Source organism: Ruditapes philippinarum, unplaced genomic scaffold (assembly GCF_026571515.1).
Source record: "Ruditapes philippinarum isolate M1 unplaced genomic scaffold, ASM2657151v2 ctg3007_1_1_1_1, whole genome shotgun sequence".
Classification (NCBI taxonomy): domain Eukaryota; kingdom Metazoa; phylum Mollusca; class Bivalvia; order Venerida; family Veneridae; genus Ruditapes; species Ruditapes philippinarum.
The window spans coordinates 216,796-244,785 of NW_026851980.1; the positions used below are offsets into that span (position 1 = coordinate 216,796).

The 27,990-nt window shown below is 32.9% G+C and overlaps 2 protein-coding genes and 1 long non-coding RNA gene across 5 annotated transcripts; 2 read left to right on the top strand and 1 right to left on the bottom strand.

Moving 5' to 3' along the window:
- Positions 1–291: 291 nt before the first annotated feature.
- LOC132744759 (phosphoribosyl pyrophosphate synthase-associated protein 2-like) lies at positions 292–18,938 on the top strand. Of its 3 annotated transcripts, none has more exons than XM_060733544.1 (10): positions 292–450; positions 3,284–3,336; positions 4,222–4,288; positions 5,045–5,217; positions 5,722–5,837; positions 6,658–6,856; positions 8,895–8,954; positions 15,005–15,075; positions 15,911–16,057; positions 17,749–18,938. In XM_060733544.1, the coding sequence occupies exons 1-10, from the start codon at positions 368–370 to the stop codon at positions 17,905–17,907; spliced, it is 1,128 nt and encodes a 375-aa protein (XP_060589527.1). In that variant the 5' UTR covers positions 292–367; the 3' UTR covers positions 17,908–18,938. The 3 variants fall into 3 exon arrangements, with proteins under 3 accessions (XP_060589527.1, XP_060589532.1, XP_060589538.1); XM_060733549.1 differs by lacking the exon at positions 8,895–8,954 and adding an exon at positions 12,095–12,118 and having other exon boundaries at positions 17,749–18,937; XM_060733555.1 differs by lacking the exon at positions 8,895–8,954 and having other exon boundaries at positions 17,749–18,935.
- Positions 18,939–22,084: 3,146 nt separating this feature from the next.
- On the top strand, positions 22,085–23,362 carry LOC132744631 (uncharacterized). The gene is made up of 2 exons (XR_009627729.1): positions 22,085–22,116; positions 22,534–23,362. It is a non-coding gene; the product is annotated as an uncharacterized LOC132744631 (long non-coding RNA).
- A 1,014-nt stretch (positions 23,363–24,376) lies between these two features.
- Positions 24,377–27,868, bottom strand: LOC132744655 (uncharacterized). Its single transcript, XM_060733418.1, has 6 exons — positions 27,821–27,868; positions 27,198–27,358; positions 26,401–26,616; positions 25,965–26,055; positions 25,203–25,330; positions 24,377–24,659 (listed from the first exon to the last, which is right to left on the bottom strand). The coding sequence occupies exons 1-6, from the start codon at positions 27,866–27,868 to the stop codon at positions 24,449–24,451; spliced, it is 855 nt and encodes a 284-aa protein (XP_060589401.1). The 3' UTR covers positions 24,377–24,448.
- Between the last annotated feature and the right edge of the window lie 122 nt (positions 27,869–27,990).

The window sequence follows — 27,990 nt, forward strand, 5'->3', positions numbered from 1 at the left end:
GGATCGCACGATTCTTACGCCAATTGCTGCAAAAGTTAGAAAATATTTTCTGCTTCCAAAACTTTGTAACATTCCACCATGCTGGATTTCCCGTAAGGTCGCATTTGATTGGTCGATGGTAAATGTCAATAATGTCGTTTATGCATTCACAAAATTGAAATCACAAATACTTTAAAGTATTGAAAATATTGACTACAAAAATAAAGCAGTATTCATATTTCTGATAGCTTTGAATTTACAGATACTTGATAGATACTTGATATTAGATTGAAATTGGATTTTTTCAGACATTTAATGTTTTAAGCGGCTACACGGTCAAGGACGTATGAAACCAAAACAAATAGGGCAGTAGAATTTAATTAGAAATATGTCGATTGCAGAGCAACAAAGATGTCCCATGGTTGTTGTTTCAGGGAATTCTCACCCGGAGCTCGCACAAATTGTTGCAGAGTAAGGAATATGTTGCGTATAATAGGATATTTTAAACTGCTACCCTAACATCAAGGCAATGTGTTTATAATTATCTCCCTTGGCTTTGCATTTAATTTTGCACATGGCCAGGTTTCAAAACTGATAAAAGCTGCTTGACTATGGAATGCCGGTAGGGACATGCCAATTTGCTTATTTGCCAATTGCTGATTTGCTAATTGCCGATTTGCTTATTTGCCAATGGCTGATAGGCTTAACAACAAATTTGCTTATTTGCCAATTGCTGAATTGCTAATTTGCTTATTTGTTAACCGCTGGTTTACGTATTTGCTTATTTGCCTATTGCTAATTTGCTTTTTTGCAATAGAAAATGTTTACACTGTGCCGGAAGCATAAATAAAATCTGACTACATACAATCAGTTGAGTCAGATCTGTTAACTTTTACCAACAGTATTCTTGTACATTCAGTGTTTTTCCAAGAATACTGTTGGTCAATAAAATTTTGGTTGCAGTGATGCCTACGCAGATATATGTCTACAACTGATGGCTAACATGTACTTGAGAACACAGACGCTTGGGGTCAGATCCCGTACCCATAACGTGATACGTGCCCCTTTAAACACTCTGTTTAAAATATTTTAATATTTAAACACGAACTGGACATCGTTAAAACTGGTTTTCAAGCAATTTTTACATATACCGGTATGAAAAAATACCATATACCACCAAGTCTCAATAAAGTACTTAATGGTTTTATCGTTGTAACAAATGTCCAATTCGTATTTAAATAAATATTAAAATAGTTTTTATACAGTGTTTACAGACGCATATACGTTAGGGGCAGGATCTGACCCGCCAGCATCTATGCTTGAGAATGACTTATAATGTGTTGCAGCTATAGATCTGTTTGTGTGCAGCTTAAGGCATAATAAACACTTCATCGGTCATATATAAGTTAAAATTATTGGGTAAAGATTGAAAATAAAAGAACTTGAAAACAAAACTATTTCTTATTTTATGGCATATAAAATGTCGTTATTCTCAGCAGATTTGTCACAGAGGGCCTCATTTTAGTGGTACGAACACATAGTATCAAAAAAGATACATTTGGTGCATGCTTAACACGGGTGTTTGTCTTTGCACTTAAGCAATAGGCTTCGTTTTTAGCTCTGTAAGATTTTGAGATCACTTATGTCATTGTGTGCATCAACATTTTGCTTTGGTTTAATGATTTTGAAATTTGGTCATGTTCCATTTCTTCATGTTGTACATTTTACATGCTATCAGGTGACCATGACCATAATCATGACCTAGGGAATAATGGACACAACCTCTTTGAATATTGTGTATGCATGCTGCCTATTTAATGCTTATGTGAAGTTACAGTAAGATATAAGCAATAGTAACAGAGATATGACAGAAAAACAAAGGCTTCTCAGTACAATACATTGGTGACCTTGGCATTAAGTATATAACGGGCACAGCTTCTTCATGTACTTTGTATGCATGCTTGTAACGCAAAGTTTATGCAAAATTGCAGTAAGATGCATGAATCAGCAAAAGTAACAGAGATATACGAAGAAAACCAATGCATTGGTGGGTAGAATAGCATCCCTATTCTCTGAAATGTGGAGCTAAAAGTGAAACTCAAGATAATTAAAAAACAACTACTTTCTGAAACTGAATTTATTGTTTTCGAAATTGATTAAAATGTATCCATCTGTCTTTCTACCTCTATTCTAGGTAATGATGGATTGATCATAATTGTCACAAGTTATAATTAACAAAACCTTATAAACATAATAACATGATATAGGTTCATGAGCTTGAAATAAAGTCTACAAAGACTTGTTATTTTATATCAAACAAGAACTACGTGAGTCGGACGTGTCGCCTGACAATAGCATAAAAATTTATGTATATAAGCAAATAAGCAATTAGCAAATAAGCAAATTGGCAAATCAGCAAATTGGCAAATCAGCAATTAGCAAATAAGCAATTAAGTAGTTGGCAAATAAGCAAAGTGGCATGTCCCTACCGGCATTCCATAGCTTGACAGTTGTAGCAAAATTTTTTACAAAGTAATGATGCACGTTATGATTACGTTAAAAAATGTTTGAAATGAAAGCATCCCCTTTACATCTAAATCACACAGAGCCACAGACATAAAATCAAAATTCATGGTATTATTAGTCAATCCCAGCAATTATAATTGTATACCAATAAATAGTATATACCAATGAAAACCCAATTTATGCTGTTTGCTGGTAAAAATCTGCACACATACACTCTAAATCACCTTTTATACCCTCTAAATCGCCTTTTATATATATAATCCTTTTTGCCTTTGGTGCACTACAATATTTTAGGAAGTTTTGGAACAGTAAATAAAGTAAAATCACTATTTTCTTAGCTTGCCTAAGCATGTCGTGCTCATATGAGCTAAGAGATGAGCTTTTGTTTGGCAGTGTGTCCATTATTCGTCATTGTCCACAATTTCTTTAGTTTATAACTTTATAAAGAATTTATTTTAGTTTGTTTGTGTAGGAAGCTTAAAATACTAAAGTAATGGCTTGCAGAAACAATCTGGAATCCATTCCTGGAGCTATCCAGTACTGAGCAAGTGTAAGATTTCTTGCTGAAGGAAACAAGGGTTCTTCCCTGATAGAGTTTGAACCCACATGGCAAGAGACCTGACTGGAATATAGATTATGTTTATTATTCAAATTTTTTTAGATTATGATCTAAACAATAAGAAAGCTTTGGGTGCTGCTGTTTACAGTGTCACTATAATTTAAATAAATATGTCACCTACCATGACATTGCCTCCATCTATTTATGTGTATGTTTCAGGAAGCTGTCAACACATCTATGTGACTGTCGCTGTTACCATAAGGCAAACAGAGGTAGGACTGACTGGTCATTTCTGTTACTTACTTGCTCCTTTATTTTGTCCTCCTTTACTCACTGCTGTTGAAAAATATTCAGAGCTAAAGAAGGATTATTCTATGCTCAGTATGCTTAGTGGTTTAGGTCGCCAACTTCAAATCACTTATCTATCATCGCTGTATAGGTTTCGATCCAGTCAGGGACTTTGGATTATATGATGTGTTGTCTTTGTTTAGGACACATACATTCTTCTTATGGAGACCATATGCCACTTGTCCTGACAGAAGAGTCTGTATAACCACTGTATAATGCTATGTATGAATTTATTTATTTTCAAATTCTTAATTAATTACCATTTCATATTAGATGATGGAATTTTGCTTAAGCCATTGCTAGGGGTAGTGGACAAAATATGTTCTATCAAGTTAAGAACATTTTTAATTTTCCAGTCTTTGACATTAGTTTGCTTTCCACATTAGCTTTCTACTTTGATATAATGCATGATTTTTAATTTCAGTTACATGTACATTGTATCTGATTTCAGCTTGACTATTTCAAGAATATGGAGAACTATTCAAGTCTTGTACATACTGAGGCGTCTATCATTGAAAATGTCACACTTTGGTTAAGTTTTTGCATGCAAGTTGGTGTCTTGGAATGGGTTGAAGCTAAACACACATATTTTAGAGCGTAAATTAATAGGAGGTCACTTTCCAAGACCCATAATTCTTCATGGATTTTGACCAAATTATGACCCTTTCTGAATTTAGAAAATTCAACATTATCCAGGCTCTTGTCAAGCACTAAGAATAGTACAGCACACAGTCCTACCTACAGCTCTTGTTATTTCTTTAATTTTTCTCTCTGTGCATGAAAATGTATGTTTTACAATTATTTAACAGAAACGGTTGTCGAAATAAAGGAGTCAATCAGAGGAAAGGATGTTTACATTATACAAACTGGAACTAAGTAAGTAAAATATCAAAATATTCTTTAAGCACAGAATGATGCCACTATTTTTTACCACAGGAAATCATGTAAATCATGTACATACATGTATTTTTGATTTCTTGATAATTAAGAAAAGTAACTAATAAGCTTTCAAGAAAAGTCACAAGAATATGACCTAATGATGACTGTCAGTTCCTAAAGGTTAGCATTTTTAAGAAGCTGATTAAATCAGATTTGAGACTGGCTCTTGAGTTGAATTAATTTGCAGCATTTTTAAATTTATATAAGAAAGAAAGGCATTCAGATTTTACATGGACAGGTCCTCAAACATGTTGAGAAATCCGTTGAATCTCATGCTCAATCTACCAAGTCTAGACTAAGTATTTGTACTGTACAGAAAGTAATGTGAGTGGTCAACATTTGTATTGTACAGAATATTACATGTACATCGGTGCAACGCTATTACCAATGTACTCTCATTATTTTGTCATGTGTGGTCATGCATATGTTGAAGTTAAAAATCTTTGACCTCAATTAATAAAAAATGTAATGATTAGTTGAATTTGTACTGTTTTACACAGAATATTGATTATTAAATTCATCAATGAAATTCAATACAGACATATAGGAAAAGTTACGTACGCCGATAATACAGAGTCCCATGCTAAATGAGATGAAATATAAGTGAACTAAGTACATGTACAATAATTTTGTAGAATATGATATGACTGTACTGTCTGTTAATGAACTTAAATTGATATAAATATATTATAGGGATGTGAATAATGATATGATGGAACTACAGATTATAGCATATGCCTGTAAGACAAGTTCAGCAAGGAGGGTAGTTGGGGTAGTGCCATATATACCATATTCTAAACAGAGCAAAATGAGAAAAAGAGGTTCCATTGTGTGTAAACTTCTCGCTAAAATGCTTAGCACATCTGGTGAGTTACTTAGCACATTTGGCATTTTCTTTTTTATTGGTAGTGACTGAAACATTTGTTATATGTGACATTTTTTAAGTGTTTTTTAAGAACCATTATTTAAGTCCTCTATACTGTATGTGACAGAAAACGATATATATAAATCCTCAAATAAATAACTGACAGTGCATGATATTTTTACCTAGAAATTACTTCCATGTTTATTGGATTCATGCTGCTGCACCTTCTGGTTAAATGTCAATTTCATACATGTAGGTTACAGTAATTTTTTATGCTTGTTTGTTTTATTTGGGACTAGGAAATATATTTATGCTTGTAACTTCAGGACTACAAAATCTGCCCATGGTTTTATTAGGACTAGAAAATTAACTCATGCTTGTTATTTCAGGATTAAAAATGTATTTATGCTTGTTACTTCAGGACTATGTATTTATGCTTGTTAATTCAGGACTATGCGTTTATGCTTGTTAATTCAGGACTATGTGTTTATGCTTGTTATTTCAGGACTTACTCACATTATCACCATTGATCTTCACCAGAAAGAAATCCAGGGCTTCTTTGACATACCAGTTGATAATCTCAGAGCTTCACCATTCCTTATAGAATACATTCAGGGAACGGTAAGTACAACCATCAACCACCTGAATTTGTGTAATGGACTTGCCCAGGTTTGAATTAGGAACAGTCCATTTGAAAATGTTAGGGTTTCAGTATTAAAATACAAAAGTTAAGCTACCAACAGTATAGATCTTGGTCAGGCTGTACAGATGTGCAGGTTGGCCTGGCTCTATACTTGTGGTATTAGGTCTAGCTGGTTAAGTTCATGATAATAAGAGGCAATAATGGTTGTTTGATCATAACATGTTAAGAGGATAAATAAGGGAATAAATTGATGAGGCAAACAAATATTTGAGGAGTAAGTCAGAGAAAATTTGGAAATTAAATCATATGAAAGATTGTACATTATAGTCAATATTTAAATCCTTTCTTATCATATAGTCTTATTTGTTTCGTGTATAAAATAATATGCATGAGGGTTTAAAAGAAGTTTTTTGGGGGGAATGAGAAACAAGATAATATTTTTAAAAGAGTTTATACTTTGTTCCAGATTACAAGTGATGTAATAACTGACAAAAATGAGAATTTATGTTTCTAATCAAACTTTAGATTAGCATTATAGTAATGTGAAGGGAAGCCTTAATATGTTTGACCTAACCTATTGAATTTGTGTAATGAATTGGCACAGATTTGAAGTAGGAACAGCCTAGCCAAATTTTATCAAGATACAAAAATGGAGCTACCAACAGTATAGAGCCTGATAAGACTTCACCATTGTGCAAGCTGGCCTGGCTCTATACTGGTGGCAGTGGCTAACTACATTTCGTTTGAGCAGGTTACTGGTTAGACTTTGACTATTATATAATAATTTACAAAATTTAGATTCCAGATTTCCGTAATGCTGTGATAGTAGCTAGAAATCCTAACTCGGTTAAGCGTGTCACTTCTTTTGCTGAGCGTCTTCGTCTGAGTATCGCTGTAATTCACGGCGAGGAAAAAGATGAAGATGAGCCATGTGATGGCAGAACCTCACCACCACCTGTAATGCAGGAGGCGGACTTTGGTCTACATTCTATACCTGGTATGTTTTAATATTTTGAAATCTTTCTGTCTGGTTACTGTAATAGTACTCCTAAGATCAGAGGTTGTTCCTTTTATTAAACTGGAAATTCATGTTTTTGAGATTGATAAAATACAGATTGATTCAGCCTGAAATTATGTAGCAATATATTATAATAATTACTTTAGAACGTAAGGTAAAAAAAAAAATGGGATTACATATCACTTCTGGATTTATAAGGTTTAGACATTTATTAAACAAATTGTTAGGATTTATGTGTAATGTATATGAGTAGAAAAAGTTTTGATGGTTCACAAACACAGGAATACTGCATAAAATTATATACATTTCTGATTTTCTGTAACCTTTGACCTGCTGAATTTCTTAAATTAACTTGCGCATTTTGTCTGTTTTTGGAACTGTCCATTTTCAATTTGGGTAGATCAGTGTGAAAATATGAAGTTAGAAAATGGTAAATAGCTTGGCCATTTTGCACAGATGTACAGACTGGCTTGTCTTATTCATTCAGACTGGCCTTTGTTCTATACTGGTGGCAAAGGTTAATCACTGTCAGTTCCAGCAGGTCAGGGGTTAAAAAAAAACTGTGTAACATTTTCACCATGCATTGGAAATGGACAGATAATAAATAAAAATTATTACCTAATTCGACAGTAACATACTTGTTGGGAAATGAAACGAATGTGTTGCTATACGTCTTAATTGGCATTGTTACGTAGTAGAAATTTAGTAAGGAATGACTGCTGGCTTTTAGATGGTTCCGCATGATCTGTTGTGCATATGCAACTCTCGGCTAAAGCTTTGTGATTTAGATTATCTGCCTGCTCATTAACATATTGGAATGACAATTGGTATTGCAAGGTAGGGGAAAGTCAGTCAGAAAATATAATGTTGATGAGAAGTGGATAGAAATTTCACCTGCTGAATTTGTGTTTTGGACTCGTCCAGCTTTCTTATTTGGAACTGTCAATTATCAAATTATAGGGATATCAAGATGAAAAACTTAAGGTGATGAGACAGTTGCAAAGTTTGACCAGACTGTATACTTTACTTTTGGTTGCCTCTTTAAAGCATTATAAAATCCCTAAAACAATTATTAGACAAATCCCATCAGTAAAGCAGTGCAAGTCCATAACACAAATGCAGCATGTTTAAGGGGGTTAATGGGATGTAATGAATTAGGAACTGTTCATTATCAAATTTATAGTTTGTAACCTTACAGCAAGGGTATTGTAATTTCCTTTGTACTGCCCATGGCTTTTTAAACTGATACATGCCCTAGAAAAATATAGATTTTACTGAGATTTTAAATATGCTGAAGTTAATGGAAATCAGTTTTTCCCTTTTTTGTTCAAAAAACTGGAAAAGGCTTGTATTAGAGCATATTCTGAAAACAAGTAGCTGTGTTCAGTTTTCTTTTTAAGTAAAACCCTTAACAGTGGAAGTAATGTAAAAGTTTGGTCACCAAATTGCAGGTAGTTTAAGCCAGTTAGTGGGACTGATGTTGCCATATGACCAAAAATATGCAAGTATCAGTGTAATAAACCCTGATAAAAAGAACAAATTTTGGCTTATTGTCTAGATAATGTGAAATTATGTGTAATACATCATGTAAATTTTTATAAGTTTAGCATTATTAAATGTAGGTCAAATATTAGAAGGAGTATAATATACATTTAAAGAAACAAGTTTTTTGTCAGTTACACTTTTGTAATAAAATCTTATTTTGATTAAGATAGAAATAAAAGATGTTTTGATAATTATATATTCACATAGGTAAAACAGTTCAAGATTATTCTAAAGTTTAGGATTTCTAGATTTAAAGAGACATAAACATGCACATGTATGTCTACATATACCATGTACAATATGGCTTGATGCAGAATTTTTAAAATGTTATCTGCTGAACAAAGTGTTTTGTTAGTTTTATTTACATTTTCTTGTTTTTACTGGATTTATATAGTCAAACTGTTTGCTTATTGTATTGCATCATATAGAAACTATTTATAGCATGTTAGGTAACTCATGTGTCCTGTTTCAGATTCAGATCAGGGTAAACAGTTACACCCCTTGCCTGCTGCCGAATACAGCAATTCAACATGTAAATGACCTAGTTTGAGGTGTATTAATAGCATGCTTGACTAGATGGTTCAAAATTTTTGCTAATTTTCATACAGTATATTTTTGAGCTAAAATTTGAAGCCTAGATAAGATTTAGCTGATTTATCGCGATTATTTAGAAGCTCTTTTTTTTACATTATGATATTTTTCTTTAAATGATTAACAACTTTGACATTTTATGGCAAAGCATTATCTAATTATTACAAGAATTTATAATGCTACTAATACTTGAGTTGAGTAATTTTCTAGGGTGAATATTTCCTAACGTCATTCATTTGAGTTTATTTAAAAGATAAATGTGACTTGTATTTTAGCAAACTGAAAATTTTATATCCAGTGTTTTCCTTCTTACCTGTCTTAAAAGGACCTAATTTAATCCTAAATCCAACATATAAACTTGCCCTATCTGTGAGTTTAACCAGAAGTACACCTGAAGTTCATTTGAATATGATCAATTTCCCCCCTTTGTGGTGGAGGGATTGCCTTTAGGGGTTGAGGCATCAAAATTGTAGAGATTGTTTAACACTGTGTGAGTGTTAAAGGCTACTAAATGGGTTCAAATTACTGGAGTCTATGCATCTCTTAGTTCCAGCAGGTGAGGTGGTTTTAACCCCTGGTGTTGCTTTAAGTTTGTAACACCTGAGGTTAGCCAATGGATTTTTTTTTCTCTGTGAGCAAATATCTCCCTCTGCAAAAAAGTTTGACTTGAGCTAGAGTCTTCATATTTAGACATGATACTTGTGGAATAGAACTTTATTTTGATGTTTAAAAATATGAAATTGACCCAAAAATAACCTTGACATTTAAGATCAAATATTCAAGATTCAGGACTTTTCACCTTAACGTTGTTAATTGTGTTACTATGTTTTGCAAACTTGCATTGTTTCATTTGAAGGGATCATACCAGTCATTCCTGTTTTTCTGTTTTCCTTGAAAAGAATTTGTTTTTGTTGATAATTAATAATTCCTTCTAACCTTTTTCATAACAAAAATATTATTTGGAAATAGAAGTGATAACTAATTTGTATGGACCAAATATTGCTAAAAAAGTAAGATGTTTTTTTGATTAAAAGTTTTTTTTTGTTTTTGTTTTTTTGACATGTATGAGTGGAGTTTATTGATATTTTGTGATTTTGATTTTTATATACCATGTGTGGATTTCTTTCAGCAGTATTTAAACAAAATTATTGTTGCAGTGAATTCTTAGAGCAGTCATTAATAACCAATGAAATCGTATATTGTATGGAAGCTTATCTATATGATGTTTTTTATGGCATATTGTAGCTAGCACAAGGCACAATATTACTAATTTGATACAGAACCAAGGAACAAGTTATTGTTTTGACAATTGATTGCACGGCCAAAATGCTGCCAAAATTTAATTTGTGGTTTTTTTTTTGACAATTAAACAAGTTACATATTTTTCATATTGATAATGTACATTTGTTGTTTTGCATACTGGGCAAATTGCCATTGCACTAATGGCAAAATGAGGAATTATCATATGCCCTAAAAATATATATTTCAAATGTGCCATGAATTTTAACTGTAAAGCTGATAAACAGACTTTTATTTGCGTCATAACTCTTTCATATTTACCTTGCTAAAACTTATGAACCCCTGAAATATTTTCATAAACCAAACTTCGATAGACAAGCTGTTTTTCTTAAATTTGCTACATTACAATCACAAAAGTTAAAGCAAACACATGCACAGATATATTTTTAAGATTTTATTTTGTTTTATCAGAATTATGTTTTACCAGAATTATGTTTTAATGTATGCAAATAGAATTTATTAACTGACTTTAAATTGTGTGTGTGTTCAAAAATAATTTTCCTCCAAGTCTCATTTCTATATTCTCGTGTTGTGCATGGGACAATGTTGCTTGGCATTGGCAAATAATAAATTTTGATATTTATAAAAAAAAGAAAGATTGCAGCATATCATACAATAAAGTTGACGCAAATGATAATATAATAGTTGGCACAAAAGATATCCGAATTTGGCGCACTTGATATGGCAGTGTTATCGCAGTTTACTGAACTATTACCAAATTCTATATGTCATCTTTTGTAATGATTGGATTTCATTATTTCCAAAAAAAATTCACCCAAATTTAAAATCAGTGTAAAATATTTGTGTCAAGACTTGGAGCACAAAATTTTACCAAATTTGGTATTTTCCTGTCTAATATTGACAATGACTTTTCATTAAGTGCTTGCTGTTATATTAGGTATATGCCTGTGTTTACTGTGTAAAGCTTAGCTAGCCTTCACTGCTATACAATATGACCAGACCCTATACAATAAAGCATGTCATTATTGGTAAGCTCAATTCTCAACATTGGAAAATGACAAAGCCTGAAAGGTCATTTAAAATGCTGAAAATTACCTAGTGGTCAAGTTATGTTGTTGAATGAAGAAAACAACAACAAACAACTGTATAATTTTTAGTTATTTTGTGAAAAAACTTTCAATTCACCATATTGATAGATAAAAAAGAACTTATTCATTTCAAACTATAATTTGGACTAAATACCTTTTATCTAAGCCATACATGTGCATTTTTTCCTTGGGGACAAAAATGCTCCTGACCCCATATCCATTAAATGAACATTGGATATTTCATTACATAAAGCATAAATTGGTTTTAACTCTACCACAAATCAATAGCAATTTAGAAGATATATATTTTATAGCTTTCTTATAGAAATTTATCATTATAGCATTGCTTGTTTTCATTGTAATAAACTAAGCATTATGTACATATATAATGCATACATTCACAGATATTTACATTGCATTGTTTCATATAAAACATCATCTATGCTCTGAAGAAATTTCACATTGCTCAGCTCGATGCCAATTTTTTTATACATATATATCACAGGCTTACATTTAACCCTTTCCTAGACAGTAGACTTGTTCTATGTCAGACTATATATATAGGGTCTTCTTGTGTGATATCTAATATATAGATTGCTCTCCCCTTGTTGATAAAATTTTCTTTCATGTACATTATATCATTAGCTAAATTCAGAATTTTATTTGCTGGTTAGCGGGGCTATGTTTTTAAAAGCGTATTATGTAGGAATTAATGTTTATTTTGATACTACAGGTGCAAGAGGGAGAAAAGTTCGAAGTATGTACATATAATATATCTAGAGAGAAAGACTTGTCTAAACTGGCTGAATATTAACAAAGCACATGTTATGCACATATAAGCCTTCCATAGTTGCTTCTGGGTGCATTGTTTCTATATTTGTATAAGGCATTGGAGTAATCACTCGTGTAAACAATATAGAGATCTTACACAGGCTGCTAGTACAGATGGGAATATCTAGCTCGAGGGTAACTGTTTATGGCGGTAACGAGACTCTGCAGATTAACAGTTACCCAAGAGCTAGATATTTCCATCTGTTAGAACAGCTAGTGTTTGATTGTTTTCTTGCATATTACATTTTCGTTACATTCCGAAAAGCAATTATAAAAACTTATATTTTTTGTTTAGCGCTTTTTCTTATAGTAGCGTATGAATTTACAACTTATTCATAACAGCACAATGATGTCATCCTGGCATCTGGAAATGGCGTCATTTAAGGCACGTGACTTGTTTTACATTGTGGAGTGTAGGTTTTTTTAGCATGTTGTGTAAACAGTAGATAATCCTGTCTCATATGCAAGAATATGATTAGATATACAATTCACCTTAAACCTGCTGAATTTTTAAGATAAATTTGCCCTGCATTGAATTTGGAACAGCCCATTCAAAGTCTGAGGGATTTCCATTTTAAAATAGAAAAAATTGAGCTGCAAACGTTAAAGAACCTGGTCAGACTGCATTGAAGTGCAGACTGGGCAGGCTCTATACAAGTGCAGGGCCTTTTTACCATTCTTTGCTGTAGCCTGTATCAGGCTACGTCCCCAAGCCAAATTACTACCTTTTTTCCCAAAAAACAGTCTAAAATTCCCCTTCTGGCAAATATTTCCCCTTTAACTGAAGAATAAAACTTGTAAACAAACTTTCTTGTTTAAAAATAGATAATTGTTTTGTCCAATGAAAGCTAATAATTCAATAACCCAATAGAGCCTGAGGGATACCTTGATTTAATACAATTGATGTTAACTCAGAGCCTCAGTCTGAGTTTGCAACTTTCTAAAAACAGCATGGGAAATCCCTGCTGCCTTATTTTTTAGTGCACATGTGAAGTGTTACAACAATATGGCGACCAATACGATGTCACTAATGTAAACAATGTCACAGAACAAGAAGAAAATACGATTGAGTGACGTTTGTAATTTTGTTTATTAAAAATTGGATGAATTGACGACCTTGTTAGTGCTAGCCCATGTGTCCGAGTCGCACAACATGCCCAACTGTCGGAAATAGCGAGCCTAGCACATCAGTGCCAGTAATACAGTGTAAACTGATTATAATGTACCCACTGAATCAAACCAAGAACCCTCACATGACCAATGTAAAAAACTATAAATAGGAAATATGAGTCAATATAAAGGGGCAATAAATTGATCTGTAAAAAATGTCTTTTACTCCTTTTGGACAAAAAGCTTAGTGCTATAGTAAACCTTAAATGTGATTGGAGGAAGATATGCAAATAGATTATGATATTCCCCCGAAATGTGTGAAAATATGATATTTTCCCCAAAAGTGTGAAAATCGCGCATTTTTTCCCCACAAAAAGGGCTAGGGCGCCTTCCCCAAAACTAGTGAAAAGGCCCTGAAGTGGCAAAGGCTCACTTCAGGTTCCAGCAGGGTACAGGTTAATCATAACAAAAAAAAAGTAACATTTCCAGTGTACGGCAAAGGCTTCTATACTAGGATGATGATTTTGGTGTTTACGGTAACTACCTTTGTTATGCATACTAAATGTCTAGTTTTCACACCTGGCTAGTACGTAAAACGCTATACCGCAAATCCTGTTGGTTTTTAAAAGTTCTGTTTAAGCAGGTGGCAGTAATGTATTATGTATATATTTAACTTTGCTTTTTATCATGCATGAAAAAAATACCTTTATAAATTTTTGAAAAGGTCTTACTTATGTTTAATTACCCAAATTGTAATGTATGTTTCTTACTATTATTCTTGTTTACAATTTGAAACTTTCATACTCTATCTTGTAATAGTCCAATATAATTTCTGCATTGGATACTGGTATTTGAAACATATTTTCATATTGTACTCAGCTGGTATTAAATTGACTGTATATGTCCCCTACCTTTCTTATTCTGATTATCAAATTCATTTTCGATCCTATGTTATACAGAGGTAGAGGATTTTTTAAACCCAAAATTGACATTTTTTACTAACAACCTTCATCCAGTAGAACCTACCGATAATAATTTAGTTCAGATAAACAATTTCCTTTCCAAATTGTAAGTAGGATCAGTACATGTTAAAAATTTAACATGGTAAGGAATAAAAGTGCCTTGCTTATGCAACTTGGTGTAAACCATATCATTACTGGGAATGTAAAAAAACAAATATTATTTTAGGTGTGCTATAGTGTAATTATGACAGGAGTATTGGTTTGTGTACAAAATGTGTATCATACAAAGCACCCAGTCAGTTATAACTTATAACCTAACAATCCCCCTCCCCTCAACCCCTACCCCTCTTACCCATTCGACTCCTTGACTGAAAGGAGCCATGTATTTCTTCTCTATGTGTCTCTGTTCTGTCAAGGTAATTTGTTTGTGAGTTTTGGCATCAAAATATTAGAGGATAAGTGTAATATATAGTATCACAATATTAAGGAACACTTGGCCAGTGGCCTTTTGTAGATCAATTACTTGACATTTATTGATATATTTCCTAGATTTGCAGTCTTTATGTCTGAATGAAAAAAATATTTCTGCCATAAAGATCAGTTTTACAAAAAAAAATTCAAACATTTTCTCATACAAAATATTATATGCTTCTTAACAAATTTTGAGAAGTAATTACGAACAGTGTTAGAAAATTATTCTTGTTGTAATGTTATAGTATGTTAAATATTTCATTTTTCAGCAATACTTGCCAAAGAGAAGCCACCATTGAATGTTGTAGGAGATGTTGGTGGGAGAATAGCAATCATTGTGGTATGTTGATAAAATATCATATAGTATAAAACAGCCATAAAGTTATTTTAATTACTTAGCAAGGAATGTCTCAAAATATCACAAAGTTTTTGTACTTACTGTATAATAGTGTTTTTTTGTAGTAACTTAGCAGGCAGTGTCTGTGGAGGTCACTTACTTTAAATTTACTTCACCATCACTGCTGTTAGTTTGAATCCCACCAAGCAATCAGGATTCTTTCATGCTATTATTAATGAAGATATCCAGCTATTTTGTGGAAGGTCAGTGGTTCAACTCTTGTGTCTGTTTTAGTCTGAAATAATGGTAAGAGAGGCATGAAAGTCATTATATGATCTTTGCAGTGTCTGAGTGAATGAAAAAAAACAAGACCAAAAATGTATGTCGACAGTTATGTATGTGATTTGGAACACAGGTTTCGGCGTTTTCATTGGTCACTAGCTTCTTTATCTCCAAACCTTTCCCAAAAATCAAAACTGCAGTGATTTGTATGTAACATAGTAACATTATGATAAACTATCAAAAAAATATTTTGTGAAATTACTTTAATCTTTATAAGCTGTTTGTTTCGAAGAAAACGTCAAGTTATAATGATTGCTGCATCGTTGTCATAATTGGTGTCATGAAAAAAACTTTAATGTAGCCTATTCTTTAAACATTTCAAAAGTTATCCACATGAAACTTGGAATACTTGCTTATCCTGAAAAGGTGCAGTTAGGCGAGGGGCATAATTCTGAAAGCAATACTTTTTGAGTTTTGCCCCTTCTTATTAGACGAGTGATAACATCGCTCTTGTTTCCTATTTTATAATTCAGAAATTGTGATTGTTTTATTTTAGGATGATATGATAGATGATGTAATGTCATTTGTGAAGATAGCCGAGGTGTTGAAGGAACGAGGTGCTTACAAGATCTACGCAATGGCAACACATGGCCTGTTATCTTCAGATGCTCCACGTCTTATAGAAGATTCCTGTATAGACGAGGTATCTTTGTCTTTTATATCCATTACTATCTTTAATGTGATTGTCAGATACATGGAGACTTCAAACAGACAGTTTTTGAATTTAAAGTAGAGCAAATCTAGTGCACAATTCATCAGTTATAATACTATATATACATTTATCACATAAACTACAGGGCAGGAGTGTAATAAAGCCATGTAATAAAAATTATATTACACTAGTGTAATAACACCATTTGGGGTATATGCAAACATAGCGTTAAATTGCACTGATGTTAGCGTTTGCACAATAGGGGCATCAAATTAATGTTCTTATTTAGGATATGTGATAAATAGAATATTATATTCATGTAGATTCAATATTAAATATATTTTACTTGTTGATTAAAACAGTATTATTGTCACTAGAGGCTCACATATTATGATTTTATTGTGTCGCCTTGAAAAGTTGACATATAGGGGTTACTTTTGTTGGTGGCGTCTGTGTCGGCGTCGTTGTCAGCGTCCCCTTAAGCTTGTCCGGAGCATAACTCAATCACTATAAGTCTGAATGACTTCTTACTTGGTATGCATGCTTCTTTCAATAACCCGAAGTGCAGTGCACAAGGACCGGTACTCTGCAGTTCTTATTTTTTGAGTTATTGCCCTTTGTTAATTTTCATACTTTAATTTTGTCCGGGCCATTTCTCTTCAACTAAAAAAGCTACAGTTTTGAAACTTCATAGGATGATAGATCTCATTATTAAGAAGTGCAGTGCACAAGAACAAGTACTCTGCACTTCATAATTTTTGAGTTATTGCCCTTTGTTAATTTTCATACTTTATTTTTGTCCGGGCCATTTCTCCTAATGTATAAAAGCCATGGACTTGAAACTTCATAGGATGATAGGTCTCATTAAGAAGAAGTGCAGTGCACAAGAACTGGTACTCTGCATTTCTTATTTTTTTGAGTTATTGCCCATTGTTTATTTTCATACTTTAATTTTGTCCGCGCCATTTCTCCTTAAGTATAAAAGCTATGGACTTGAAACTTCATAGGATCTCATTATTAAGAAGTGCAGTGCACAAGAATCGGTACTCTGCATTTCTTAATTTTTGAGTTATGGCCCTTTGTTAATTTTCATACTTAATTTTTGTCCAGGCCATTTCTCTGAAAGTATAAAAGTTATGGACTGGATGATAGATCTCATTAAAAAGAAGTGCAGTGCATAAGAACTGATACTCTGCAATTCTTATTTTTGAGTTATTGCCCTTTGTTGATTTTCTTACTTTATTTTTGTCCTGGTCATTTCTCCTCAAGTATGAAAGCTATGGACTTGAAACATCATAGAATGATAGATCTTATTGATAAGAAGTGCAGTGTATAGAAACTGCTGCTCTGCACTTATTATTTTTTTAGTTATTGCAATTTGTTATTTTTCATATTTCATTTTTGTCCTGGCCATTTCCCCTAAACTACATTGTTCACAAGGCGACACATCCGACTCGCGGAGTTCTAGTTTACTTCATATTATTATTTTATTGATTTAGTATTTAATCTACACTCATTCAATATCCTATGTATAACCTTGCCAGAGCCTCGCATAATATGATTTTATTCAAATACGTTCAATAAATTTAGTATTAAATTTACACTTATTCAATATCCTCTATGTATAACCTATACTTTAATTTGATGATTTATGTCATTTATTTATTTCCTCATGTCATCAGGTTGTAGTAACAAACACAGTTCCACATGAGATTCAAAAGATGCAGTGTCATAAGATAAAGACCGTAGATATAAGTGGAATGTTGGTCGAGGCTATACGTAGAATACATAATAACGAGTCAATGTCATACCTGTTCAGGTATATCGGAATGGACGATTGAGCACGCAATCTGGTCGTCAGGGAAACAATTTTTTTTGTCTCATTACGTACAGAAGATACAGATCTCTTAATATGAATAGTCATTAGTTCAAGGAAAAACTAAGTTGTGAAAAGATTTTTAATGAATTAGTTTTGAACTATTGTTATGATAATTTTGACAGGTCAGATAGACTTGCTTTATCATGTAAGATTTTTTTTTGTCGATGAAAAATGGCAGTGGTAGCCCGTAATTAAAATGATATGTTGAGTTATATTTGTAATCTGGTTGTGACAGGAAACAGTTATTTAAAAAAATCAAAATGTAAAAGGGACTCCACTGACGTTTTTTGACATTATGGGACTGAAAATAAATTTGCCGTGATTTATGTACCATTTGATTTAGGTCTAGATCAATGGCTTGTGTGCAAAATTTCAGATCATTCGCCCACTTTGTTTTTCCAGAATATTAGTTCCAATTGTTAAAAAGGAATTAAACCTGAAAGCATTGCAATGCTTTTTACTCAAATCAGACTAAGAATAACTAAAAAAATACGGTTTTCAATATATTTCTAGAATCTTTTGTAAATCTATCTGTTTAAAGTGTCCCAGCCAGTCTCTGTAAGAAGTTATTTCATTTTTTTTCATTTTTTTTTTAAACTTGTACCTCAGAAGAGTTCCTTCAACTTTTGAAAAATGTTAGGATATTCATGTTCTGTTATTTAAAAAAAGTTTCATTAAAATCTATGAGGTTAAAGGTCTAAGTGTACAAAGGTTGGTACTTTGTATTTCGATATTATTAAAGCATTATTTTATGTTTTAATGCAATAAACAGTAATATTACCATTATGATGTCTAGTTTAATAAGTTTGACTTCTTTCATTCCATGTAATCATATGACTTATTTTGCTCAAATGAAATCAAATTTTTCCTAAATTCTTAAATGAGGTAGTATTTTACAAGGTTTGAAGTTAAGTTTTTTTTCATAATCGCTTATATTATTGTTGGGTTATTATTTATTAATTTTCATATCAGGATATGATATTTCTATCAAAAGTGAAGAATTCGTAAAATAATGACTGCAGTAAATATGGTTTGTTATGTTAATTTATCTTGTTTTTTATGCCAATTTTACGTTTTTGGTCATATCTCGACAGTAAGTCCACCTATAACCATCTTGCCTTGAAAACTAACCAATTTCTTTGCATGTGACAGCAAATGCTTTGAAATGGTACTATGTGTGAGAAAATTAGATTTTGGCCATGGTTCTAACTAGAAATATAATATATTTCATGTCATGAAATTGGCATTGAAATCTTGTACAGTAATTTGTCATAACGGATCTGATACGGGAAAATCTTGTTGTAGATATGATACGGGAAATGTTATTGTATCTTTTTATAGAAGAAACAGAATGGGAAAAATTGTTTTGTATTGTATGTAAGTTTTTCTGTTAATGTATAAATGAGAAGTTTTATTTTGTTATGTATTTAGTTAATTGATTCTACATTATGCTATCATTCTTATATTTCAGTTTTATTTTCAAATGTTGTTAACAAATATTTGATGGTGGATTAATGATTATTTAGAAATGGAGTAATGAATATTTGATTATGGTGTTATTTGATGAAATTTGTGTTTTGTGAGCCGTTTTATAATCTTTACAACTTTGTTATTAATTGTTGTAGTTGTAACAAGTATAAAATTAAAGTGTCAATTAATTTGAGTGAGGGGTAAAAGTGGTGTAGTTGTAGAATCTTGCATATCAACTGTATTTTCTAGCATTTGATCTGGTACTTACAAAATCTTATCATACATCACCAAGTGTAAATTGAGTTGCATGCTTTAAAATGACATTGTTTCATTGCCTTTATAAACAGGTTGTGTGCTTGTGATGACTTCGTTCCCCTGTGCTGGTATTTTCTTTTTGAATGATAATTGTTAGGTAATATGCAAGAAAAAGAATGAAACACTGGATGTCATCACAGGCAGGAATATCCGGCTCTCCTTGAAAAAAAAATGATAGGGTTGTACCTTTTGCTTTAGATATTCCTGTCTACACCAGCATCCAGTGTATTATTCCTATAGAATCAAACTAGTTATTCAGCGGAGGATTGAACGAGGAGTACACTTTAAAAACTGTCCTAATACCTATGTTCTGGACAGAATTGAAATGTTTCTCTCAGATCTCATACTATCAAAGTTGTCCCAAGGATGCAATGTCTCTTTCTCAGACAATCTTGGCTTGTAAAAAAACAGATTTTATTGAAATTCTTTTCATTTGATAAATTTACAGAAAACTCTGCAATGACTTTAGAGCAATGATAATAAACTTTCACGGAGTGTCAGATTTCAATATACTAGTACATGTATATTTTTCTATTTTGTTGTTTCGAAAAGCGGAAAGTAAAAAATTTTCTTTTGAATAAATGTCCTTATTTTGCATTATACATATGTAAATTACAGTCAGCTAATGTTTTTGTTTAATTATTTAATATTTTATTTGAGATTTGCCATTAAATGCCCAAATATTACAATTTTTTATAATTTTGGCCCATTTTTGAATATTTAAATTTTAAAAATTACATTTGTCATTATTTTTTATCATTTTATATTATTCATTCACATGGTGTTGATAGGTATGATAAACAATTTTGGATGGATGACTATGATCTCTAGCCATCTGGTTAGCTCAGTAGGTTGAGTGTTTGACTTTGAAATGGGTGACCCAAGTTGGATTCCCAGACAGTGCAGGTCAATTTTGTTGTGATTGATCATTAAATCCTTTCTTAGATCATTTGCACTGTACCTCTGCTCTGGCATGTACAGAGGTAATCAGTTCCTTGCGAAAGTGAAGGTAACTTTTACTGGCAAAGTGTTTGACAGCATGCCCTGGGTTAATGCAGTGGCTGAACTGTGCTCTGGTAAATTCAATGTGGCTTACTGCCCTGATCTGGAGTGAAAACTACCAACACCACCACCCCACTATGGTCTATGGTCGACCATAGCCTTTATTTATTTCATAGATGTACTGAATTTTTCAGTATAGTCTTTATTGAATAGATATTCTTTTCGAATCTCAAAAGATTTGAGGTATTCTACAAGGTTTATTATACCCCCACAAACGAAGTTTAGGGGGGGTATATAGGAGTCAGCTTGTCGGTCGGTCCGTCGGTCGGTCGGTCGGTCGGTCCACATCATGGTTTCCGGACGATAACTAGAGTTTGGAATGAGGTATTGTAATCAAACTTGGTATATAGCAACCTTATGTGGAAACTCCGGTTGGTAATGCATTTGGACCCCCTGGGGTCAAGGTCACCGTTTCTAAAAATAGAAAAATGGTTTCCGGACAGTAACTAGAGTTAGGAATGAGATATTGTTATCAAACTTTGTGTATAGCAAGCTTATATGAAGACCTGGGTTGGTATTGTATTTGGACCCCCTGGGGTCAAGGTCAAGGTCACCGTTACTAAAAATAGAAAAATGGTTTCCGGACAATAACTAGAGTTAGGAATGAGATATTGTTATCAAACTTGGTGTATAGCAAGCTTATATGAAGACCTGGGTTGGTATTGCATTTGAACACCATTGGGTCAAGGTCACCGTTACTAAAAATAGAAAAATGGTTTACGGGCAATAACTAGAGTTAGAAATGAGATATTGTAGTCAAAATTGGTGTATAGCAAGCTTATATGAAGACCTGGGTTGGTATTGTTTTTGGACCCCTGGGGTCAAGGTCACCGTTACCAAAAAAAGAAAAATGGTTTCCGGACAATAACTAGAGTTAGGATTCCGTCCGTCGGTCCGGTCCCACATCAAATGGTTTCCGGACCGATAACTAGAGTTTGGAATGAGGTATTGTAATCAAACTTGGTATATAGCAACCTTATGTGGAAACTCCGGTTGGTATTGCATTTGGACCCCTGGGGTCAAGGTCAAGGTCACCGTTACTAAAAATAGAAAAATGGTTTCCGGACAGTAACTAGAGTTAGGAATGAGATATTGTTATCAAAAACTTTGTGTATAGCAAGCTTATATGAAGACCTGGGTTGGTATTGTATTTGGCCCCCTGGGGTCAAAGGTCAAGGTCACCGTTACTAAAAAATAGAAAAATGGTTTCGGGACAATAACTAGAGTTAGGAATGAGATATTGTTATCAAACTTGGTGTATAGCAAGCTTATATTGAAGACCTGGGTTGGTATTGCATTTGGACCCCCTGGGGTCAAGGTCAAGGTCACCGTTACTAAAAATAGAAAATGGTTTTACCGGACAATAACTTGAGATAGGAATGAGAATATTGTAATCAAAAATTGGTGTATAGCAAGCTTATATGAAGACCTGGGTTGGTATTGTTTTGGACCCCTGGGGTCAAGGTCACCGTTACCAAAAAAAGAAAAATGGTTTCCGGACAATAACTAGAGTTAGGAATGAGATATTGTTATCAAACTTGGTGTATAGCAAGCTTATATGAAGACCTGGGTTGGTATTGCATTTGGACCCCCTGGGGTCAAGGTCACCATTCCTAAAAATAGAAAAATGGTTTCCGGACAATAACTTGAGTTAGGAATGAGATATTTTAATCAAAATTGGTGTATAGCAAGCTTATATGAAGACCTGGGTTGGTATTGTTTTTGGACCCCTGGGGTCAAGGTCACCGTTACTAAAAATAGAAAAATGGTTTCCGGACAATAACTAGAGTTAGGAATGAGATATTGTTATCAAACTTGGTGTATAGCAAGCTTATATGAAGACCTGGGTTGGTATTGCATTTGGACCCCCTGGGGTCAAGGTCAAGGTCACCATTCCTAAAAATAGAAAAATGGTTTCCGGACAATAACTAGAGTTAGGAATGAGATATTGTAATCAAACTTTGTGAAAAGCAAGCTTATTTGGAGACCCCAGTTGGGATTACAATTAATTGAAATATTTCTTTGTACACAGTTGATAGTTTGTGTTGAAATTTTTCTTCAGACTACTTATTTTTCAAAAAGTTTCTGGTGGGGGTATTAATCACCTTCAGTGATAGGTCTAGTTTGTTTTGTTGCAAAGTTTAAAGGTTTAACAATTACTTGATAACAATTTATGACTATAATTAACACTTATGTTATTTTTTCTTTTAAATTCGCTCCTTTGAATTAAAAATATCTTCTTATACATGTACAATTTTGTCTATATTTGTGTAGAAAAACTATCACATTTTTTTTTTTTTAAAAGTGTTATAATGGGAGATTTTTTTTGCTACTGCAGCTATGTTATAATACAATATAGTTTAAGTAGGACAGGGTACTGGTTCAGACATATTTTGATGTACGTTTCATGTTTAATTTCATCTCATAATTGACCAAATTATTATTGTTGATTATACCTTGTTCAGTTTTAAAGGCATACACATTTTCCGTTTATTGAAATAATATTGTTTGTGTGTTGTTCCAATATGTTATTGATAATAATGAAATGTTTAATAAATTTTGAAATCCTACACTCTTTTTTTAGTTCTTTTTTTTACAATGACTTTTTTTGCTGTGCTGCATTTTGTCTTCAGCAAAATTGCATAACAACTTGGTCTTGTGTAGCAAGATAGTTAAGACTGAAGCGATGTCAAGCCCTTCACAGGATATGGACATGGCAAGACCTTTCTTTTTAGGCAGCAGATGTGCGAGTTCAAGTCCTAGGTTTGATATGTTTTTATGTGACTGCAAATTTTTCACAGTATTTCAAATGCCGTTTCTTCTCAAACTGGGATTCAGGTGATCTTAAATGAGGCTGAAATTTTCTTAAGGAAGAAATAAGGTTATACTGGTTTAAAACTGAGGAACTCCTTAAGGTAGCACCAGCTAGTGTAGAACTGAAGTATTGTAACCAAATTAGAATCACTTGCACCTCACTACTGTGGGTTGGAATATCATTAGGGAATTTCATGTAAGGAAGCTCTTCAGCTAGCTTACAAGTTGTTTGTTATGTTTGGGTGCTTGCTAGTGCCCAAAATAACATGAGAAGGGGTAACAGATGTCTTGCTTAATTTTTGTGAGTGTAACTTAAAAACCAACAAAAAAGTAAAGTATCCAACCTAAATAGACCAAAATGTTTAGAGGTTAACATGGTCTAAGCAAGATATAGTTATTTTCCAGTTTGCCTTGAAATACAGAGCACCAGTCAACTTATCAAACACATTTAGTGAATAGTCTGGTTTCAAATTAACCTGAATATTTATAATCAATATACATTTACATCTACAATACATGTAATAGGAAGACCTCATATAGACTTGGCATCGAAGACACATACTTGTTAAATGACGTTGTTTGGAAAATTTGGTTACAATTTCGTCTTATCTTTGGTTGAACAAAGAACTGGCATCAATGAATTGAGATAATCGGTCTCAACTGAAACAACATACAAATTGAGGAACATTTATTTTTTTCATTTTGATATTTAAACAAGGTATCACAAATATGCTTCAAACATGCAGTAAAACTTGCAGTAAGTACCGATAAAGTAACAGCCCCCCCCCCCCCCCAACAAAAAAACCAAAACATCCAAGATTAAATCATTCAAATAGTATTATTTATGAAAGACTTGGTAAATCCAGTTTATATATATGAACACAATGTTTATGAGCTGCTACTAAAAGCTGATTGGTTGCTGAAAAGCATGTGACTGTGACATCATCAACCGTTGCTAGGAGACCACCAGTGTAAACATTCCACATTCGGATACAGCCATTATTTTGTCTACACAGCAGTAAACCAGCTGACATAATACAGGTACCACTACATCTGAAAGACAAAATAAATATAATGATAATTATGTACATAATAATTAACAGTAATTGGTAAAGTGAACATATAGTAAACTGATACATAACTGGTTATAAATGTTGGATATACTAAAATTAATGGATATAACTTTTGTTTCAGGTTTCACACTGGTTGCTAGTACAGACCAGAATATCTGACTCAATGGTAAGTGTTTAAACCCAAAGTGAGGCTTTGTTGAGTCGCTTCAAAACAGTTACCCTGAGAGTCAGATATTTCCGGCTTATCGAGAGCTAGTGTATGATCCTTTTTCTTGTAAATTGCATAAAAATCATATTCTGTAAAGATATTACAAATGACAAATGTTTTCATTCAGAATTTTTTTTAAAGTAACATATGAATTTGCAACTACATTCATAAAGACAAAATAATGCCATCACTTGCCAGAAAATTATTGTGCATCATACATACAGTGAATATAATTATGCTTTATCACTGTTTATTTTGTCAAAGTGACTTGTTCATATATATATATTTGGTGTGTTTTATATAAAGAAATTTTACCCTGTCCAACTGTCATTTAGGGTAATTGATGATAAGGTCTCTGATGTATTCATACTTGGATTGATCACAACTATTGTTCCAGCCTCGCCACCTTTCTTCTTACTCAGTAGCGGCACAAACAGAAAACCCTGTCAAATTTATGAAAAACATACATTACATTTACCATCACTCTTAACCATTGTAAAAAACATAAGAATCAAAGTACCTGATCACTACTATCTGTAGAATGCATATGTAGCAAAAAACAAGAGCTTTCAGTATAACAGTTTGGTAGACATTTTTCAGTGTGCTTGATAGTAAAACAAGGGTCTGGATAATGTTTAAAGTTCAAAAAGGGCCAAAATTCAGTCAAATTCTTTGTTAAAGTTATGGGCCTTGAAAATTGACCTTCTATAATATTCTGACAAAAGTATGTGAAGTTTCAATCCATTCCCTTCATAACAACTTGCACACAAAAACTTTACCAGAGTGTAATGCTGACATGAGTACAATGGCTCTACTAGCCAAGCTAAAACCCAATCTTTTTTAAACACATGAATTTTTTTTTTTCTGTTGCTCTGTTAGGTTTATGGAACTATTCCATCTTTAATGCTAGGGAATGACCAGGTATGTATTTAAGGGATTCTGCATTTAACAAATTGTAAACAGTTTTAGAAATGACTTTAAATGTCAAATAAGCATACATGATTTGCAATTTCTGTCAGTCTTACAATATGACTATAATCTATAAATGAAATATTTAACATATATAGCATCACTCACCTGTTCAGCAAAACTGATTGAGCAGATAGGATCTGCTGGACAAACATCAGATATATCTACAGATGTTAGCAGATAACCATGCTCATGATTCCTGAAACATCCAAGTTTATACAATTACTAGACAGTACATGTATGTTACATGTTTCTGTTCTTTTTTTCTCTCAGAGAATTACTTGAAAAACATAATAAATAGATCAAATTATATTTGTGAGAAAGAACTTAATATGTCAACAACAGTATGATAAATTGAGTATATAATAAAAAGGTGATTTAAGTTCATTTAACAGTCATTACAATACAGATATATATTTAAACTTGTAAAAATTCACGGTTGACAGGCCTAGTGGCTCACACAGTATGGTTTTCAAATTGAGTGCTCCTCCAAGTATAATATACACAGAACACTGTTAAATAACTTAAAAGTTATAATACATACCATATTTGTATTTCCATAGATTTTGTCAAAGTGAGTACAGCTTCAGGGATACCTCTCACAGGTATCAGGTGTGTTATTTGTTTCTCAGTACTATCTAACTGGACATTTGACCACTGGTCACTATTGATGTCCTGAGTGTATTTGCACAGATATGATTTCTCATCTGTATAGTAACTGACCACAATGAGACGGCTAGACAGCGGACAAACTTGAATGCTGGGAAAACAGAAAAGATATACATGTACTGTTTTATAAACAAACACAAATCATACTGAATTTTCTTAAAAATCTCTTAAACAATACAAAAAGCCAATTAATGTCATTATTTTAAAAAAAAAATCTGAAGCAACATCTGTTTGCTATAATCAATGGAAATGCACGAGAATCATGACTCAATACCAAGATTTAAGGAATGGAATAAGTCGAGTTCATAAAACTCAATCATGCACCACACAGGTTTTCTTGATAAGCTGATGGTCGATGTGAAAAAAACCTTTTTTAATCTAAGTAGTGAAAATAACAGATGCTATAAAACAAATATGAAGTACTGTAACTAAAACAATTATGTATTCCATTGCAGTGTTTGTTTGTATTTCTGGTTTATACCCAAATTTTAACAAATGTTTTTGGTCATATCTATGCAGACAATCCATCTCACCCCATTTCCTGGATAACTAACCAGTAATTACCTATTTCTTCACAAGTGACCAACTACTAAGCCCACATGATTTCTGAATCAGCAGTAAGAGACAAATTATCATTAGACTCTATTACAGGGTATAACAATAATATTTTACCTTTTAGAATACACTTGATCTAATGTCATCTGCTGCCATTTCTCTTTGATGAATGTATAATGATATATACATGTACAATCTGATTTTATACCCAGCAATATCAGTGATACACTGTCTGAATCTGGTAGTAAATACATCAAATTACCAGACTTCTTCTTTGTCTGAAAATAGGAACAATATAATCTGACACCTTATACCATTTAATAAACAAGAGGGGCCATGATGGCCCTGAGGTCGCTCACCTGTACATATAGCCCCCCCCCCCCCCCCCCCCCCCTGGGCCAATTTTTACCCAAGGGCTTTTATTTGTTTATTTGAACAGACTTGGTAGACACCCATAAGAAGATGTTTCATGCTAAACATCTAAGTTCTAGCTCATTGGGTTTTTTAAAAGAAGATTTTTTAAGTTTTTACTATACACATATAGTTGAAAACAATGACACCCCTGGGGCAGGGCCAGTTTTGACCTCCGGGCTTTTATTTGAACAAACTTTGTAGATATTTACTAAAAGATGTTTCATGCTTAATATCTAAACTCTAGCTATTTGGGTTTTTTTTCAAAGAAGATTTTTAAGTTTTTGCTATACACAAACAAGAGGGCCCTTGGGCCCTGGGTCGCTCACCTGAGGCATGGGTGAATGCCTGTATTTAGAGTTTGTGAAGGCAAACATTCTAGTTTCAATTAAACTGGGTGAAAAGTGATCTCAGTTTTACAAAGGTTTCCCAAAGCTCTGATGGGGTGACTTAGTTTCTGAAACTATTTAACTTAGTTTGAAATCTGCACTAGTTTTTT